This window comes from Xenopus laevis, chromosome 9_10L (genome assembly GCF_017654675.1).
Source record: "Xenopus laevis strain J_2021 chromosome 9_10L, Xenopus_laevis_v10.1, whole genome shotgun sequence".
NCBI lineage: Eukaryota > Metazoa > Chordata > Amphibia > Anura > Pipidae > Xenopus > Xenopus laevis.
In genome coordinates this window covers 104,319,107-104,339,870 of record NC_054387.1, presented here as the reverse complement: position 1 = coordinate 104,339,870, position 20,764 = coordinate 104,319,107, and the positions used below count along the sequence as shown (strand labels likewise).

Below are 20,764 nucleotides of genomic sequence, written 5' to 3'. Positions count from 1 at the left end.
CTGTGCTTCTCCTACATGACAGGGGTACTGAAGGCTTCAGCAGAAGAACACTGTGAGAGTGCAAGGAAGGCAGAGATAGAGAGAGAGAATCTGCAGAAGTATTTTGCATTCTGTAAATAATACCCTTGAGTTGGCAGCCAGTGCCCCAATCTGTAACCTGCCTCCCTTCAAGAAGCTGATAATAATGTGTGCATTTATTCATCACAACTTTGTGAGTATGCTTCCCACAGTAAAGGCTGTCCATACACCCCTTACTGGAATTGGTGTCAATCAGCCACAAGTGGCTCTGTTACATTCTTATTTGTTATACATACATATTTTTGAAAACTAGGACCTTTGAATCTCAACAGAAAATATTTGACATGTTGGACAATTAAAAAGAGATGATCCTTGAAAACAGGACATACAGAGGCCCTAGCAATGCTGCTTGACTAAGATTCAATTTGTGGTCAATAGGCTTCTTAGTAACTTAACAAAAAGTAGAATATCTGCTAAGACTAATAATATTGGCTAAGTTAATAATTCTAATAGTTCTAACAGACACACCACCACGGAAAAGCCAAACACACATATAGTTTATGCATATAGTTATACAAAAGGAATGAGAGACGCAGAAGCCTTGAGTGGATGTGGAGCTTTTTAATAAAATATCTGTGCCCCTTAGTTATAAAACAAGGCCCTCACTTTCCTACGTCCTCACACATGCAGCCAGGCCAGTCCTCCAAATATTACATTAAATGAAAAAAAGAGTCCATCTCATGAGCATTACCATGTGCATTTCATTCCTCAGCTTCTGATGAAGTGGTGGGGAGCCACGAAACGCGACAAGCGGGCAGCCAGGACCTGTGTTATGCTGCTGTAATTGGAGTTTTTAATGTGAGCTCCATTTTCTGCACTTTTCCAGCACATATCCTGGAATTTAGATCCTTCTCATTTTGGTCCTGTACCTGTATTGAGGATTTTGTTAATCATATTCAGTATTTTAAATGCATTCCCTTTGCTTTAGATGGTTTGACTTTACTGAAAATTCACTGCTTACATTATTCCTTTACCTAACTTGTGCAGGTGATCAGGAGCTTGGATTTACTTCTAGAAAAACCACTTAATTCTTCAGTGCGAATCCTGAATGTCAGTTTAAACATTAGCGGTGATCACAGGGAAGTGGTTAATGTTACATCTTTAACCTTTCTGCTAATTACAACCAATGGAAACATCAGTCTCGCTCTTACAGATCCAAGTGGTATGTAAGGAATACTCTAAATTTCTTGCTGTCTTGTCTCTTTGACACTTAGGGGCACATTTACTAAGCTCGAGTGAAGGATTCGAAGTGAAAAAACTTCGAATTTCGAAGTTTTTTTTTGGGTACTTCGACCATCGAATAGGCTACTATGACCTTCGACTACGACTTTGAATCGAACTAAAAATCGTTCGACTATTCGACCATTTGATAGTCAAAGTACTGTCTCTTTAAAAAAAACTTTGACTACATATTTCGGCAGTTTAAACCTACCGAGGTACAATGTTAGCCTATGGGGACCTTCTCCATCACTTTTCTAAGGTTTTTTGATCGAAGGAAAATCCTCTCAAATTGAATTGAACGTTTCGAAGGATTTCATCGTTCCATCGAATGATTTTTCCTTATAATCGTTTGTAGGATTTGCGGTAAATCCTTCGAATTCGATATTCTAATTCGTAGGATTTTACTTTGAGGGTTGAATTCTAGGGTTTATTAACCCTCGATATTCGACCCTTAGTAAATGTACCCCTTAATGTGGGGAATTATTATTAGCATAGGGTTAATAAATTATGTAAAACCCTGAAATGGGATTATATAATATGAAGCACTTTGTTGTGTATAATAGAATAAAAACTGAAGGATAAGCAGTAAGATTCATATTGTGTATATTTCTTGACATTTCTTGACATTTCCTAGCTAAATATTTTTATATTTCAATAATATTTGAGTAAATAAAAAAAACAAAAAAAAACAAGAAACCATAAATGTTAACCTGGAGATGTATTTTTTTTTAGGAAACAAAAAGAATTTTGAGAAAATTGTATCATATGCTTATGGGTCCATCTATCTTTTAAAGAATCCGGCATCTGGATCTTGGTTTCTGGATATATTTGGTAATGGATTCACTTCTGTAAATATTCTAGGATTCAGAGGTGAGTTTTACTGCACTTTGGTAACTGAAGTGTAACAAGGAAGTGAGGTTTAGCTCCTAGGACATTCTGTGACATTTTGTATGATGTGATTGGTAGAACAGTCAGCCTTAGTGAATGAAAATCAGAATCACCAAGGAACAAATCAAAATGTGCTTTAATCTTTTATCCTTCTTACCAGGATTGGCCTTAAGTTAGATGCTTTGTTTATGAAAAATCCTTTACTGGCCTTAGATATATTTATAAACATAACTTATTTCTTCTTGAAAGTATATTTTTCTAGAGTAAACAAATGATTTGACTAACTTTTGTTTTTTCAACCCCGTAAAAAGTTTAGCACATTTCTGAACTATTTCAAGTTCGAATAGTCTCCATGAACTGTTGTAAGACCTCTCTTTACTAAAACTGTCTATAGCTCATTGCCCATTATTGCTGCAAATAAAAGCAATTAAAGGGACAGTTTTTACACTATTGTTGAAATGAATAAGGCTTGTGCTGAACCTACTTTATGCCTATTCTTTTTATTAGGAAAAGTCTGAGCCATCAGGACAGAGAATAGAAAGGGAGAGACAAACACTGTTTTCAGTAGCAATACATATACAAATAACTTAAAAACCATAGACATTTTGTAACAAATATATCTTGCAAAGTTGCTTAGAATTATGTTTTTTTATTAGGCAAAAAAATAATTTTGGGGTTGACATTCCCTTTAATGTTGGATCATCTTCACAGTGCACGACACTGAGGATAAAGCCTGGTTTGAAGGTGTGGGTAACTATAAGGTTCCGCCACATCAATAGGCACAGTCACAATTGATTTAGAACAGGAGGGATGAGGAAGGCAGTGCCTCTGAGTGCACCTAATGGGAAGAGCAATGGGTGCTTGTTAATACAAGTACATTAAGGAGCACATTTACATAGGGTCGAATATCGAGGGTTTATTAACGCTCGATATTCGACTGCCGAATGTTTATCCTTCGACTTCGAATATCGAAGTCGAAGGATTTACCGCAAATAGTTTGATGAAAAACCTTCATCCATCGATCGAACGATTTTTCTTCGACCTAAAAATTGATAGAAAGCCTATGGGGACCTTCCCCATAGGCTAACATGGCACCTCGGTAGGTTTTAGGTGGCGAAGTAGGGGGTCGAAGTTTTTTTTAAAGAGACAGTACTTTGACAATTGAATGGTCGAATAGTCGAACAATTTTTAGAAGGTTTCCTTCCCTGATGAAGGTTCTTAGATAGAACCGAAACGTTGGATACAATAAACCTGCTATAGTTTATTCTACATTGTTGCTTCTTTGTATTTACTCGGAGTGCTGTTACTATTGGATCGATACTTTATATTAACTACGGACTGGCACCCAGGCTTTGATGTAACTTATGGTTGTGCGTTCCACCTTGGACTTATATATATATATATATATATATATATATATATATATATATATATATATATATATATATATATATAAACTCCAAGCTGGTGCACCATTCATCCAAATCGAATGCCCAGGTGCCGGTCATGGAAATGCATAATAAACAAAAGAGAGACAGCACTCCAGGGACTTTCCGTGAAAAAATGTAGAAATTTAATACAATAATACAACAGTATTAAATTTCTACATTTTTTCATGGAAAGTCCCTGGAGTGCTGTCTCTCTTTTGTTTATTATATATATATATATATATATATATATATATATATATATATATATATATATATATATATATATATATATATATATATATATATATATAACCTGAATCAGACGCTTGCACTCTAAACCAGTCTTCCATGAACGTGGGTGCTGGGTCAAAGTATTTATGTAGAGTTCAAGAGGACCCGCACACCTTGGTTAGTGAACCAAAAATTTCTTTATTTTTCAAACTTGTGCATCCAACGTTTCGACCCACATTAGGGCCTTTATCAAGGACCCTAAGGCCCTAATGTGGGTCGAAACGTTGGATGCACAAGTTTGAAAAATAAAGAAATTTTTGGTTCACTAACCAAGGTGTGCGGGTCCTCTTGAACTCTATATATATATATATATATATTTTTTTTTTTTCTCCTCTCCACTCCTGTAAAAGTCTGGAAATGTTTATTACATTTTTATTAAGTATCTTACTTACCATAAATATAGCAGCCCATTTAGTATTTCACCAAAGGAACCATGTTTATAGATTTAGTTGACCATAACTTTGGATATATAACTATGGTTTATTTTTTAGTTGGGTTTAATAGCAAATAACTGATTTTTTTATTTTTATTTTAGGACTGGAAACAAAAGGTGAGTATTATATAGCACAAATATGCAAGCTTCCAGGTATAATACAAAGACAACAGGTTTCCTACATTCTCCTATTATCAATATGGACATTAAGGGGGTTATTTATCAAAGTATTAAGAGTTCTTTTTACCTCGAATGAACTCAAATTACCTCGAAATGCGAATGGTATCTTATTTAAGAAAAAACTTGAACGTCTAAAATTTGAACGAATGATATTGACCCGAAAATGAATTTGAATGCAATTTGAATGTCAGGAAGGCTATTGACTTCTTCAGATAGGTCAGCGGAACTCTGCCATTGATTTCTACATGAATTTGGTAGATTGTTAGGTGGCAACTTATCGAATTCTATTTACTTCCAGGGTAGGGGGTTAATAAATCTCAGATTCGAATTTCAAATTTGGACCTTAAGGGATCCTGTCATCAGAAAACATGTTTTTTTCAAAACACATCAGTTAATAGTGCTACTCCAGCAGAATTCTGCGCTGAAATCCATTTCTCAAAAGAGCAAACAGATTTTTTTATATTCAATTTTGAAATCTAGACATTTTGTCAATTTCCCAGCTGCCCCTGGTCATGTGACTTGTGCCTGCACTTTAGGAGAGAAATGCTTTCTGGCAGGCTGCTGTTTTTCCTTCTCAATGTAACTGAATGTGTCTCAGGGAGTCATGGGTTTTTACTATTGAGTGTTGTTCTTAGATCTACCAGGCAGCTGTTATCTTGTGTTAGGGAGCTGTTATCTGATTACCTTCCCATTTTTCTTTTGTTTGGCTGATAGGGGTGGGGGGGGAAAGGGAGGTGGTGATATCACTCCAACTTGCAGTACAGCAGTAAAGAGTGATTGTCAGATTTCAAAATTGAATATAAAAAAATCTGTTTGCTCTTTTGAGAAATGGATTTCAGTGCAGAATTCTGCTGGAGCAGCACTATTAACTGATTCATTTTGAAAAATTTTCTTTTTCCCATGACAGTATCCCTTTAGTAAATCTGCCCTTTAAAAAATTTGTGCATTGGGCTACTAAAAATACCCTCCCTTTTTAAAAAAAGCAGAGGAGGATTGTTGCCCACATATTGCAATATTTAGTGGCAAATTCATCAAGGGTCGAATATCGAGGGTAATTAACCCTCGATATTCGACTGGGGAATGTAAATCCTTCAGCTTCGAATATCGAAGTCAAAGGATTTGCGGAAATAGTTAGAACGAACGATCGAAGGAATAATCATTCGATCGAACGATTAAATCCTTCGAATCGAACGATTCAAAGGATTTTAATCCAATAATCGAAGGATTATCCTTCGACCAAAAAAATGTTAGGCAAGCCTATGGGGACCTTCCCCATAGGCTAACATTGGGTTCGGTAGCTTTTAGGTTGGGAACTAGGTGGTCGAAGTTTTTTCTTAAAGAGACAGTACTTCGGCTATCGAATGGTCGAATAGTCTAACAATTTTTAGTTAGAATCCTTCGATTCGAAGTTGAAGTAGCCCATTCGATGGTCGAAGTAGCCAAAAAAACACTTCGAAATTCGAAGTTTTTTTCTTCTATTCCTTCACTCAAAGTTAATGAATTGGCCCCTTACTGTCATCTGATTTATTAAGAATTTAGAGGTGAACACAAATTTTATATTCTCACTGAGTTTTTTCTCGAATCGTGAAAGAAAACGAAAACTTGTTTTTTGATAAATCTGCCCCCATATGTCACATATATATGAACAATAGGCAAGTGCAGAGGACCTTTTGTCTGTACAGGTATGGGACCTGTTTTCCAGAATGCTCGGGACCTGGGGTTTTCCGGATAACGGATCTTTCTGTAATTTGGGTCTTCATGCCTTAAGTCTACTAGAAATTCATTTAAACATTAAATAAATCCAATAGGCTGGTTTTGCTTCCTATAAGGATTAATTATATCTTAGTTGGGATCAAGTACAAGCTACTGTTTTTTTTATTACAGAGAAAAAGGAAATCATTTTTAAAAATTTGGATTATTTGGATAACATGGAGTCATGAAGCCATTCCTTAATTTTCTGGATATCGGGTTTCCGGATAAGGGATCCTATACCTGTATTAATTTGTGTTGCACAATTGTACCCCCGCCTAATGGTTTCAAATTGTTTAGTGATGAGCACATAGTCCGTCAAGTTCAACCCTTTCAAATGAATGTAGCTAATACATACACACACTCATACTAACCTATCACTCATACTAACCTATACACTCATATACACTATATAGGGTAAGGCCACACTGGGCGTTTTGGGGAGATTTGGTCGCCTGGCGACTAATCGCCTCGTCTTTGCAGCGACCAATCTCCCCAAACGCCTTCCCTGAACTCTGCGCTGGCTAAAATGAAAAAACGCCGGTGCTAATCACACGCCAGGCGACCAAATGCCCCCAAAATGCAAGGTGTGGCATTACCCTAAATCTGTTAAACATAATTTTTAACATTAAATAAACCTAATAGGATTGTTTTGCCACCAAGAAAGATTGATTGTATCTTAGTTTGGATCAAGTACAAGGTACTGTTTTATTATTACAGAGATAAAGGAAATAATTTTTTAAAATTCAAATTATTTACTTAAAATATAGTTTATGGGAGATGGCCTTCCTGTAATTCAGAGCTTTCTGCATAATGGGTGTCCAGATAACGGATCCCATACCTGTACTGACATGTATATTTATTAAGCAGCATTTTAAAGGCATGCCTTTTTCTTCTATGTTTAACCTTGTGAAAAGCCTTTTACAAACTTTCCCTTTGCTATACTTCCATGTATATCATCAGTGGCTAATTAGCATTTTTTTAATTTAAAGGTAACTGCTCAAATTCTGAATGTCACCCAAATGCTACTTGTGAGGAGTTTGGTGGATATAATGAGTGCACGTGTAAAGAAGGATTTGCAGGAAATGGATTCCTATGTGATGATATCAATGAATGTACTGATTATTCATTGAATTGTCCTTCCTGTGTGAACTCTGTCGGGTCGTACAACTGCACTTGCTATCAAGGATATACATTTATACTGGAATCCGGTTGTGTCGATATTGATGAATGTTTAATCGAAGATCTGAATAAGTGTCACCCTCTGGCAATTTGTATAAACACATATAAAGGGTACACGTGTGCCTGCCCTTATGGATATTTTGGGAATGGAAACAACTGTGTAATGAATGAATGTCAGCACGGAAAACCATGTGGACCAAATTTAGATTGCAATAAAAATAATGCCACGTTATACAGCTGTTTGGATCCATGTTTCAACTACACAGTTCTTGATCAACAGTGGCGCAGTACATCAAATAGAGGTTATGATTATAACTCTGATTATATTTCTGGAGGCTGGTATAGATTTCAAGGGGCAAATGGCCAGCACATGCCTAATTACTGTGTTCCGAGTCATAGCTGTGGAGTAAAAATCCCTATATGGCTAAATGGCAGCCATCCAACTCCAGAGGAAGGAATAACAGAGCGCACAGTTTGTGGAAGCTTTGGTGATTATTGTTGTCTCTGGTATTACAATATTTCAGTCAGAGCCTGTTCAGATGGATTTTATGTGTACAAACTGAAGCCAGTACCAACATACTCCATGGCCTATTGTGTTGGTAAGCACTCTAACGTGTGGCAATATACAGTTTCTTGACATAAAACACTCACATTTTAGAATCAATTTTAGCTCAATAGTTTTAATGCCATTTTCTTCTGCATAGAATCAAGTATGAATTGCTCAGGAACTTCCTGTGCTCCAGATGAATACTGCACCAATATAAAAGGGGATCTACAGTGTCAGTGCAATGCAAGCAGATCTGGTGCTTCCTTGATAACAAGCGATCCTGCAAGTAAGAACTAATCCTGTAACTTATTATTTTGCAAGAATATTTTATTATTGCCACATTCCTGAATTATGTTATGCCTTTTTCCCCTACAGATCTGCCTTCACCAGAGTTAATATGTGGATTTAACCAAATCAAGCTGTCTTTTGGTAAATGCCTGTTGGAGAACCTGGGATACAACACATCAGTACATCTAAGAGACAGTTCCTGTATAAGCTTCATTGAAAGAAGAGACAAAAGCTATGTCAGCCTGTATGCAGTGCCAACAAATGGTAACTGTGGAGCCCAGATACAGGTACAATGCGTGTATATACTGGCTACAAACCTAATGATATATAATACAATAAAGACTGAAGACAGCTACTATCACATATATTTTTGAATGAAAAATAACATTTGCCCAGCAAATTAAACTATCTGCTCCTGGTCAACAGTGCACAACAGGTATTCATATAGTTTTTTCAAAAATAGAATTATTAGGTTAATAAATACTGTATATTTCTACAGTTTATCTTTAATTAAAACATTACATTAATTAGGATATATATATATATATATATATATATATATATATATATATATATATATATATATATATATATATATATATAGTTGGGGGTTGTACATTGAGATTCTTGATTTGGGCACACATTTCCACAAATACCTTTGGGGAAATTACAGATTCCCCCAAAATACCTTCAGAGTGAGATACTATTAGTGCCATGATGCGTGTAACTATGAGGAGCAGACCCTGTTGCTGCCTGAGGTGGCTCCTGCAATGCAACCGCAACTCACCCTCTTACTTTGGCTGCACGGTGTCCAGGGGGCCGCATCGCTAGTGTGGAGAGTGCCATTGCGGTTTAAAAACTGGAAATTTGGCATTGGAGTTCATGGGCGCAATCTTCTTCTCTTTGGTAACCTGCGGGGCATGCGCAGTTGGAGCAATCTTCCGTTTGGTGACAACTGCACTTGCGCCAAAAGTCACGGAAATTGCTGAATCACCAGAAGACCCGAAGAATACCTGAGAGAAAAAGATGGCGCCCATGAACTCTGATGCCCTGAATCTGCACCGAGGGGTTAGTAAAGAGATAGGGGCATTTACCAGGGGTAACAGCTAGGCTGGGGAGGAGGAGGAGGGGGGGTTTATGTAGGGTAGGGGGGTCATGGGTTTTTTTAATTAGGGGCTGAATTCTCCTTTAAAGATACCGGGAGTGGCATTTTGCTGCCCTTTGTAACCTGCTCGTTGCTGCCACCTGAAGGGAGTTTTTCAACTCACCTCATTGGCACTGCTCCCCTTGTGGCTGCAAAGAAAGAAATGGTAAAAAATCAGTCCACCCCCCAACTCCCCTTACTACTGCACATATCCCTTGACTGCCAGTACCGGCAGCTGACATTTTTCAAGCATATTATAAAGCTATGAACATTGGTCTATATGAAATTAAAAAAGCGAAATAGTTGTTCATATCATAATGAGATTAAGATTAAAATATTACCCAATTCTATTACAGTACATTCATACAATTGTAATTTTATAAGATTTATTTCTCTCATTATGTCACAAACTCTTCAGCCTCCAGTAGGTTTTAATACAGTTTTTATACTAAAATATCCATAAGTATTTTGCAAAGTCTCTAGTAGACATGTTTCATAGCACTTATAATGGCAAGGTCTGTTGAAAACCTTGAGGTAACCAAATGGCTGAATGAATGATGCTTTGTAAAACAGAACATTTTTAATGAAATATGATTTTTTTTTTGGTAGGGATATACTTTTATAAATAGTAAAATATAGAGTATATTGGGCAATGTGGTGCTTTTTGCTATTTGTGCCCCAAAAAGGGGATTTATGCCTCTATGAGCAAAAAAGTTGACTGGGAACCCCTGCACCAAATACCAAGACTTAAGGGGTTATTTTCTAAACTCCAAATGTAAAAATCACAAAAAATGTGTGATTTTTATTTTTTTTATAAAATCGGACTTTTAAAAAATCACAAATTTTCCGGAAATTATTAAACCCTGAGGATGGAAAAGTCAGAATTGGAAAATCCGGCATCTCAGCCCTTTCGAGGTTGCATATAAGTCAATGAGAGACGTCCCGATGATTTTTTGATGTGCGCTGGGTTTCGTTAAATACCCCTAGGTTTTGGGTGAAAATTCCGAAAAAATTGTTGAAACGGATGAAAAAAATCCGAAATCTGAATTTTTTCCCGCAAAGAAATATTTTCAGGGAAAATTTAATAATAATTAAGTGTAAAAAACCCGAGTGGATTTGATCAGAGTTTATAGCAGAAAATATTGAGATAAATTCGGACTTTGATAAATAACCCCCTTATTGTTATGTATTAGCAATGTTGAAACCATTTTCCTATTATATAGTTAACCAGGAGTATTTATAATAGCAAATATGCATGCACCCCAAAAATCACCATAAGTAGTCTTCTGGCCTGGCCCCCTCTTCCCCATGCCTTTAGTTTCTGTTCCTCTGATGGACATTACATAAAGAATTTTAGCAGTAAATGTTTTCTGTTGTGAAGTAAGACTGAAGCACCAAGCATATTCTTAGATTATTCTTATATTATTTTTAAATTGTGTCGAACAAATAAGAACTAAGTTGTTCCTAATGTTTAATCGGCTCTGTATGTCCCAGGTTGTCAGACTGCAGTTTTGGCTTTTAATGATTAGCAGATCCTAAGCTTCACCCTGCTCATATGAGTGGTTCATAAATAAAGGAGCCAACTCTTTTTCAGTCAATGTTTTGGTTAAGCTCAGGAATCTGCATTATGAAAAAAACAGTATGCTCATTAAACAGTTTTAATCATTAAACAATTTTAGAAATGGAATGAGGAAACATTCAAAAAAGCACACCTAGATACTGATTTGTCGAAATGGAATGAGGAACAAAATTCATAGCTAGAAACTGAGATGTTAAAACTGGTATAAGCAGGAAATTAGCTACTATACATCCCCACTGGGTGAAAACAAAAGCAAAAAATACTTTGATTAGTTAGATAATTCTACAAGTGGATAAATATTTAAACAGTGACTATCTTATATTTTTCAGGCAAACCAAACTCATTTAACTTATGTAAATGCTGTATATTTGTTAATGAACTCATCTGGAGCTAATGTTCTTGTGCCTTTCTACTGCTCTTATCCAAGAGAAAACCTCCTGCAGCTCGGAGTAAATATGTTTATTGCGTAAGTAAATTTTTAACAATGTAGAACTAGATTCATGTGTTTCAATATCACAGGAAGAAGTAAAAAGGTGTAATTAGAGCTGATCCAAAATGAGTTGAAGCTAATGCAAAAGGCTCATATGACTCTCAAAGTGCTAATATTATTTTTTTGGGTGAAAACAACCATGTGTTTTTTCACACATTCCAGCATTGTTGTGGCTGGATGTAAAAACATTGGTATTTTTTTTAAAGAAAATCCACCAAGTGAAGTGCACCCCACATGTGCTGGAGCTCCTGGTAATGGCAGCCATGTTGGACCACATATATGTGTTAATGAGTGCCCAAGCTTGCTCATTATGTAGGATCAAGGCATGTGTCATCTGATCCAACATCACACACATGCACATATGGGTCAAGGCTCTCACTATGTGCATGCTTAATGCCCCAACATGGCCTGTACCAAGAGAGAGCTCCTGTTGTGGGAGACAGAGCAATATTGTCTCCTCCATCCAAAATGCAGGATCTGTTAGCTCTCACCTTCTGTTGGGCAAACAATTTTTAATGCGATTGGTGCCCTTTAAGCTTGGTGAAAGTCTGGTAGCCAGTGTGTGCATGTGTCTTGCCTGGAGGACAGCAGGAGGGCCGCTGGCACTGCTCTGGGGGTTCACTAAGTGTCTAAACTGCAGTCATGTGATTGTCACCTGTCTGATGTTTGAGGCTGATCGTTGCATGATCAGGTCCCAGAATCCTTCGTACAACTCCTTTGGCTCATTTTATATTTTAAAAACTACAATTAAACATATTTATGAAAACCTATTTGCAATGTTCACCATTCCAAAATACTTCCCTACTTCTCTTAGTGACATTTATATCTACAAGTTGTGGTAGTTGTCTCTGTCCTTTAGCAATATTTGCACTGTTATTCCTCTTCTTACAGCTATGCCAATCTCACCTACTCTGGTAATCGAACATACTCAGCACAGATGGGCCTTTTCCAAACTGCTAATTACAGCAACCTTTATGAGGGCCCAGAGGGATGGGTGAACCCCACAGACAGATTGTATGTTGGCATAAATGTAGAAAAGACCAACGAATCCCACATTGTATTGGTGATGCATCACTGCTATGCCACGCCCACACAGGAGAGCTGGGACCCAATCAAGTTCTATTTTATCCAGAACACGTAAGTTACCATATTTTGTATAAAGTTACAGGATGTGTTTTTGCTGTGGAGGGTGTCCATCTTTTACATAATGCTAACATATACTAACATATTGTATATGGTTACATGCAATACATACAATAAAATATTAAACATGTTTTTTTCCAAATGCAACCCTACCATTGTTCCAAATTGATTGTTTAGTAGACCGATACCCCTACTGCCTACCCCTAATTGCAGCTCTAGTGGAAATGTTTGTTCCACACTAATATTTTATTGTAGCCTGGTCAACTACATTTTCATGCAAATTATGATGTAACACAATGAGTAAATACTTAAAATCCACATGTAATATTGTTATTTTATAAATGTTTCTTTGTTAAAATGACTTTCCAGGTGCCCTGCTATAAATGATTCTTCTCTGTTTGTGATGGAAAATGGAGAATCCTTGCAGGGTCGCTTTTCACTTCTGCTCTTCAAATTCATTGGAGGCTTCACCAAAGTTTATATACACTGTCAGGTTCGCCTGTGTGATACAACTCTTGAGACATGCAAGCCGGTAAGCCAGATAATTACTTATGTGTTACGCATACATTGCACATGTACAAATACAGTATGTTTTTAAAACAATTACATTTCATTTGCAACTTTAATGGATATATTTACTGAGAAGATGCTTTATATAGTATATGGTTTTATTTAGAATTGTGGGTTTGTCCTTTTCTGGTCTGAGAACTTCTTTACAATATAATGTGAAAAGCTGGTGAATTGCTGTAGTTAGTTGGAGTTGTAATTCAAAATGAAGTGTAGAAGTTTTTATGTGATCAAGTTTTGATATTTTTTTTTAAAAAAAATAAGGACATAGCCAAATTTGAAAAGAAACTCAAACTCGAATTTGAATATTAATATTTTGATTAATCTGCCTCTTGGTGATAAAGTATGTGTTCTGTTATATAGTCACAAAAGAAAAGCATTGTTGCTGACAAGGCTAGTGTAGACAGAAATCTATACTAATATTGCTTTCAGAGAATATATTTATAAATCTAACTTGCTGGAAATACATTACAGATGTGCTCTGGGGTGGGAAACTATTCTGCAGACAACAGAAATGCAACACAGAATTTAACACTGGGTCCTGTGCTTCGTAAAGGTAAAATTAATATCTGCTCAATATAATTGTCAACAAAATCTTGTTAAATCTTGTTGTTTTATATTTCAGACCTGTAAGAAACACCCCAAGTACACATTTCCATTCTCAATGCTATTAAAGATGGAGTTACCCAGTACATTTCTAAACTATTTGTATCTAACAAAATAGAAAATGCTATTTATTTGTTCTCAAAATTTTTGTAACTGGTTTATTTATATGCTCCCTCAAGCCGAAATGTTTTCCTACTGCAAACAACTCAAACATGCCGTATGTCATGCTGCTAATTCTTGATAATGGTTGAGTTAAATCTGTCTGCAACGCAGCAAATCCTTCTGCCTTTCTCAAATCATGGGCTCTTTCACTTATGCTTGTTATGTGCTCTCAGATCAGATACTAGTACCTCTACTTGGTTCCTATAAATATAAAAGCAGCAGTATTCCCCAGTTAGAAGGAAAGGATTGTACAGGTATTGTGGTTCTGGGTGCATTCTGGGAACCAAGATTTCCAAGAACCAACTGTGGGCCTGGGCTCATTTCTTCTTTCCAATATTCTAAAAAAACCTTACATATGCAACTTGTTTATTGTGTTTAAACTTATATGGGGAATGTAATAAAAGCTGCAAATAGCAAAACAATTAGCACAAATAAGAATAAAAAGTTTAATTTCGCAATGTCATACTCTTCCTTAAACTGTTATTACATTGCAAATTTTAATTGCGCATTGCCCACTTTTAAGAAGTGCTTATAGGTGTCGTAATCTTTTGGAGCAAAAGATTCACTGTCGGAACTGATCGCTAAACATTTTCCGGGTTTGCAAAAGCTATATTAAATTCGCACAAAGGCAAATTTGTTCGCAGAGAGGCATAACTTTTCACATTGCCAATATTTTTCCGTTACTGACTTTTATTACATTCCCCCAATAGTGTTTTACAACTAGGCATTTCTTGTACATGTTTTCTAATTTTATTTTTTAGATCAAATTTATAGCACGGTTGTTCCTGCGAATCACACATGTGCTGTACAAGGTAAATCATTGTGTATATAGTGATAGATAGATATTAAGAAGATATTGAGAGAATGATAACAAGAGAGAAAGGGAACAAAAGAGACAGAGTAAGAGAAAATATGAGAGAGATCGAGACAAATAGAGAGCGCAAAGAGTAAGATAGAGAGGGAAATAAAAACAGTTCCAGAACCTGTACAGACACAGCAGAAATCAACTTGGGACAGCACAAACAGACCTACAGATGAGAGCAGACTATGAAGGCCCACTTCCTGCTCCAGTGCCCCAAATCCTCAGCACTGATAAACACTCAGTTCCGGATACTATCCAATCATATCCCAGACTTAAAGGGACCCTGTCATCGGAAAACATGTTTTTTTCAAAACACATCACGTAATAGTGCTACTCCAGCAGAATTCTGCACTGAAATCCATTTCTGAAAAGAGCAAACAGATTTTTTTTATATTCAACTTTGAAATCTGACATGGGGCTAGACATTTTGTCAATTTCCCAGCTACCCCATGTCATGTGACTTGTGCTTGCACTTTAGGAGAGAAATGCTTTCTGGCAGGCTGCTGTTTTTCCTTCGCAATGTAACTGAATGTGTCTCAGTGAGACATGGGTTTTTACTATTGAGTGTTATTCTTAGATATACCAGGCAGCTGTTATCTTGTGTTAGGGAGCTGTTATCTGGTTACCTTCCCATTGTTCTTTTGTTTGGCTGCTGGGGGGGGGGGAAGGGAGGGGGGTGATATCACTCCAACTTACAGTACAGCAGTTTATCAGAGCACAAGTCACATTCACATTCATTTTGGGAAAAAAAACAATTTCCCATGACAGTATCCCTTTAACTTGCATAGAAGAGGAAGGAAACTCCATATCCTTCTGGGAGAAAAAGGGCTGACAGCAAAACTGGGAGTATAATATGTTACAGACTGTCATAGACTGAGAGAAACGTTACAGACTACTGATAATGTGCCAGGACTCATCCCCTCTATTCCCCCTATACCCATGCAATACTGCCATGGTCCCAACCTTTTACAATTTCCTACCTGTTTTGACCGTGCTAAAATAATACTACCAATATAGCTAATTTGATTTGGCTTGAGCGTAAGAGAGAGAGATAGATAGAAAATGCCAGAAAGATAAAGAATGCGAGAGCAGGAGAGAGATGGATCAAGAGAGGGAGCAATCAGGAGCATGAGAGAGCAAGATATTTTTTTTTTTTAAATTAGCTTTCATTTTTTAAGAAAGGGATAATAAACCTGCAATTTATTTTGTATTACAGAAGGAACTTCATTTACGTTATTAAGAGACTATATGACAGCTCAGGTGTTTGAAAATTATGGCTACAGAAGACTTTTGAACCGTGTACAGAACAGGTTTCCGTGCCTTTCTAGACAATACAGAGACATAAGGGTCAATAATTCAGGTAAATTTAAACTCATTTAAACTATGAACCCAAATATTTGTGCTTTCTCACTACTCTTTTTTTGTAAAGACAACTAAAAACAAAATACTCATAATTATTACTATTATGTAATTTAAAGGAACAGTAACACCAAAAAGTAAAGTGTTTTAAAGTAATTAAGATATAGGGGCAGATTTATTGAGGTTTGCAAGGTAAATTTGATTTCAAATTTGAATTTTTCGATTTTTTTGTGTGTCAAAACTCACAAATTTGAATTTAAAAGCACCAACTCGAATATAAGTTCGAATTTGAGATTTATCACACCTCAACTATAGAAAGAGTTCTAATTTGAATATTCACCACCTAAAACCTGCTGAATTCAATAGCAGAGGTCTGTTGACCCATTTGAAGATTTTCAAATTTTAGAGTTTTTTTCGGAGGAAAATTCAATTTGAGTTTTGTTCATTTTTGATTTGAAGACGAATCGTATTTTCGAGTCATTCCCATTCGATCACATTTTAGACATTCTCATTTTTTCATAAATAACCTCCTGTTCGAGTTGTGAGTACATTCAAATTTATTAGAGTAAAAAATAAATTCACATTAATTAGAAATTTGACCTTTGACAAATAACCCCCATAATGTACTGTTGCTGTGCACTGTTAAAACTGGGTTGTTTGCCTTAGAAACCCTACTACAGTTTATGTAAATCAGCTGCTGTGTAGCCATGGGGACAGCAATTTTGTCTGAAAAAAGGACACAAGTTAAATAGCAGATAACAGATAAGCTCTGTAGAATGCAATGGGTTTAGATTCCTGTGTAAGAACTAAACCAATTGTATTCTACAGAGCTTATCTGTTACCTGCTATGTAACCTGTGCCATTTAACCCTATTTTAACTCCAATAGTTGCCCCCATGGCAGCACAGCAGCTTATTTATATAAACTATAGGAGTGTTTCTGACACAAACACACTGGTTTTACCATTTCAGGGCAACAGTACCTTGTGTCATCACTTTAGAGAACTTCCAATTATTATTACAAAATGAAATGAAAAAAATATAAAAATGTGAATTATTTATGAACTCTGTGGGAGATGGCATTCCTATAACTCTCTGGATAAGGGATCCCATATCTGTATTATATTCTTTAAGTGTAAATGAAAAAAATCTTTGTGGGTAAATAGCACATTGGAGTTAGATTTGAAGTTCAGGCCCACTTTTAAGCTCTGTTAAGGGATCACTGAATATAGATTCATCCTAGCTTTTATATAAGCTCAACTTGTTTTGGCATCAAAAACATTTACTTTATTGAACCCAGTGTTTCTTCTTTTTTATTGTTTTCATGGTTTATACTCTGTAATGTTTGTTTTTAAATTATTATGGGCAATAAAAAGATGTTTTTATCTAAATTGTTATGTGTTAAATGAGTGTCACAAATAATCTGAGTATCACAAATAATCATTAACTTCCAATCATTGTTTTTCAGATATTTTTCAACAGGTCTTCACTAATAAGGATGATTTCCTAAACAGTAGAACCAGTTATGATTACTACACTTCTGATCTGTATAATTTGTTTTACTACTACTACCAGTGGTTTTACTATTATAACTTTGGCTCCCAATATCATTATAACAATAACTATCTGAATGCCGTGAAGATGTCACTTTTGGATGGAGTCAAGAACGCACTGGAAGTCTCTCCAGCTGGAACCTTTATATTGGTTGAAACCAGTGGTTTAATGACTGATTACAATAACCTTACATTGCTAAATAATGTTTACAGATTAATACAAGAAAAGCAATCTCAGGTGAGCCATAACCACAACAATAACCACAAATGTTATCCCGTCCTCACCTCTTTATATAACCCAGAATAGTTATTGGAGAGAGGAAGTTGGAAATGTGAAGATCAAGAGTTGCTGAGTTAACCAGATATTTGCATGCAGGTGGCTAATTCTTTGACACACAGTACCAAATATTAGTTATAAATACCTTAGTTGATGTCTTTGAAAATGCAATAAGAAAAATAAATAATATCTGCTAGTCAGATGAAGGGAAAGTGAAAGTAACCTTTTTAATTTGTTTCTTCATTAGGTGTTCTTTCTTGTCTATAAGGACATTGGTGGTGCAAGTGTTGGTAATTTAACAGAAAGAGTGTTCAGAGAAATTGCCTCTCAAAGCTTTGGACAGTATTTAAACATACCATGGACGAGCAGAGAGCAGGTAGCTTTAATGCTAAATGTTTATTGGATACGACAGCCTACATTGTAATTAGAGGGTATTTCTGTGCTCCATTCTCATTATATTAGACTTCATTTTAATCAAATAATTCAGATTTTTAATAATAATTTTCATTTTCTCTGTAATAAAAAAGCAGGATTTTATACTTTATCCCAATTCAGATAGAATTAATTCTTATTGGGGGCAAAACAATCCTATTGGGTTTAATTTATGTTTAAATGATTTTTTGTAGACTAAAGGTATGGAGATCCAAATTATGGAAAGATCCCTTATTCAGACAACCTCAGGTCCGGTGCCTTCTGGATAACAAGTCCTATACCTGTATTCATTTCCAGGGAAAGCAGGCATTCCAATGACTTGTAGATATAATATACACTATAGGGGGTTATTTATCAAATGTCGAAATTATAGAGTAAAGTGAATTTTTTTTAAAACTTTTATAAATTAAATTGTATTCACAATTTGAATTGTATGTTATTTATGAAAAAACTTGAGCGTCTAAAATTCGATCGAATAGTCCCAACCGAAAACTCAAATCATATTAGAATCGAATTATCCTCCAAAAAAAACCCTTGACTTTTGCGTCTCAAATTTCTTCAATTGGAGTCTGTGGGGCATCATTTTTGCAGCGAAACTTGGCAAAAATGTGGCTCATCGCTACTTTTAACATCTTCAAATAGTTCAAGGGACCTCTGCCATTGACTTGTGCTTGGCAGGTTTTAGGTGGCAAAAATTTGAATTAGAACTGTTTCCAGTTGTGATAAATCTCACATCCAAATTCAAATTTGAGTTGGTGTTTTTAAATTCAAATTTGTGAGTTTGGACCAAAAAAAAATGTAATTAGAATTTACCATATACCCAAGTAAATCTGCCCCTAAATATGTATATATCTATGTAAATGATTTTGAGTAGGTTACATGTATGGAGAGCCAAATTACATAAAGATCCCTTATTCAGAAAACCGGAAAACCTGGATAACCAGTCCTATACCTGTATTAATTTCCAAGCAGGCATTCCAATAACAAAAAAGTTTTTGGTTGAAGGGTGCCATTTATTTCACATCACATGTAAAAAGAGTCTCCAGTCAAAAATATCTTTGTGAACACTGCCAATCATCTTGTAACCTAACATATAGGGATTATATGGGTATAGGGTTTTTGATTTCCAATATTGGTTGTGGATATACTGCTCCTTAGGTGTCCAGGCACATAAAAAATGTGTTTAGATCCTTCAGTAATTATCCTATGAAACAATACACAGGCAGTCAATTATAAACAGACTAGAAGGTATTCTCATTGGAGGATCCTCTGGTATTCATTGGCTTTTGGAGGACTTGAAAAATCCATCTCTTTGGTTGCTGGTCTGCAGCTATAATAATTTTTTAAGCCTTTCTCAAGAATGCTGGAATTTGTATTCCATCAAAATCCATTTGGAGCAACACTGCTATAGAAAATATATTCCCTTGCCATGGTTACACTAAAATGTCTGCACTCCTTAGTTTTTAAAAAACAAGGCCCTCATTTTCCTATATCCCCACACATGTAGCCAGGCCAGTCCTCTACCTATTACATTAAATGAAATAAAAGCACAGTCCATGTCATCTACATTACCATGGACATTCCATTGCCCAGCACTTATGACATTCTGAATCCTATACATTTTGGTGCTGTAACTGTATTTAGGCTTTTCTTCATAGTATTTAGTATTTTAAGTGCATTTCCATTGCTTTAGATACTTTACCTCTTTCCCTAACTTGTGCAGGTGCTCAGTGGCTTGGAATTACTTCTAGTCAAACCACTTAATTCTTCAGTGCGAATCCTGAATGTCAGTTTAACCATCAGCGGTGATCACAGGGAAGTGTTTAATGTGACCTCTTTAACCTTCCTGCTAATTACAACCAATGGAAACATCAGTCTTGCTCTTACAGATCCAAGTGGTAAGTAATACGTACTCCGAACAGATTCTGATACTCTTTTACAATTGTTGTGCTGCTGTTTTCAGGACTGGGTGGCTGCATGTTTTACTCTAGGGGACCAAGCAGCAGCAGCCGGATTTCCCAAAGTACTCTTTAATGAGTTGTATTAAAAATGCATATAATTGTTGCATTGTAGATAAAGTAGGAGTGGCCAAAATGGGTGTGGCTAAATAAAATTCAGCACCCTGTTATACAACTTGCACCATCAATGTATTGTGTGTGTGATCATGCCCACTATGGAAAGATGAGTTTACCTTCTTAGTATTGTACAAAGTGTTCAAAGTGATAATTAATGTGGGAAATTATAGTATAGGGTTAATACAATTATGGTATCCTCTGAAATGGGATTATATAAAATAGGGTAATTA

General features: G+C 35.9%; 1 protein-coding gene across 2 annotated transcripts in view; it reads left to right on the top strand.

The window, feature by feature from the left end:
- The window catches only part of LOC108701890, a 54,482-nt gene that overhangs the window by 10,363 nt on the left and 23,355 nt on the right, over positions 1–20,764 (top strand). The window contains exons 6-20 of one of the 2 annotated variants that reach the window (XM_041576377.1): positions 1,066–1,240; positions 2,032–2,169; positions 4,444–4,458; positions 7,263–8,051; positions 8,157–8,285; positions 8,375–8,574; positions 11,340–11,476; positions 12,392–12,637; positions 13,013–13,175; positions 13,685–13,766; positions 14,740–14,790; positions 16,057–16,200; positions 17,666–17,988; positions 18,275–18,403; positions 20,183–20,357. In XM_041576377.1, the coding sequence (XP_041432311.1) occupies positions 1,066–1,240; positions 2,032–2,169; positions 4,444–4,458; positions 7,263–8,051; positions 8,157–8,285; positions 8,375–8,574; positions 11,340–11,476; positions 12,392–12,637; positions 13,013–13,175; positions 13,685–13,766; positions 14,740–14,790; positions 16,057–16,200; positions 17,666–17,988; positions 18,275–18,403; positions 20,183–20,357 (2,896 nt within the window). The remainder of the gene's footprint in view (positions 1–1,065; positions 1,241–2,031; positions 2,170–4,443; positions 4,459–7,262; positions 8,052–8,156; positions 8,286–8,374; positions 8,575–11,339; positions 11,477–12,391; positions 12,638–13,012; positions 13,176–13,684; positions 13,767–14,739; positions 14,791–16,056; positions 16,201–17,665; positions 17,989–18,274; positions 18,404–20,182; positions 20,358–20,764) is intronic. The other variant, XM_041576378.1, reaches the window with a different exon arrangement.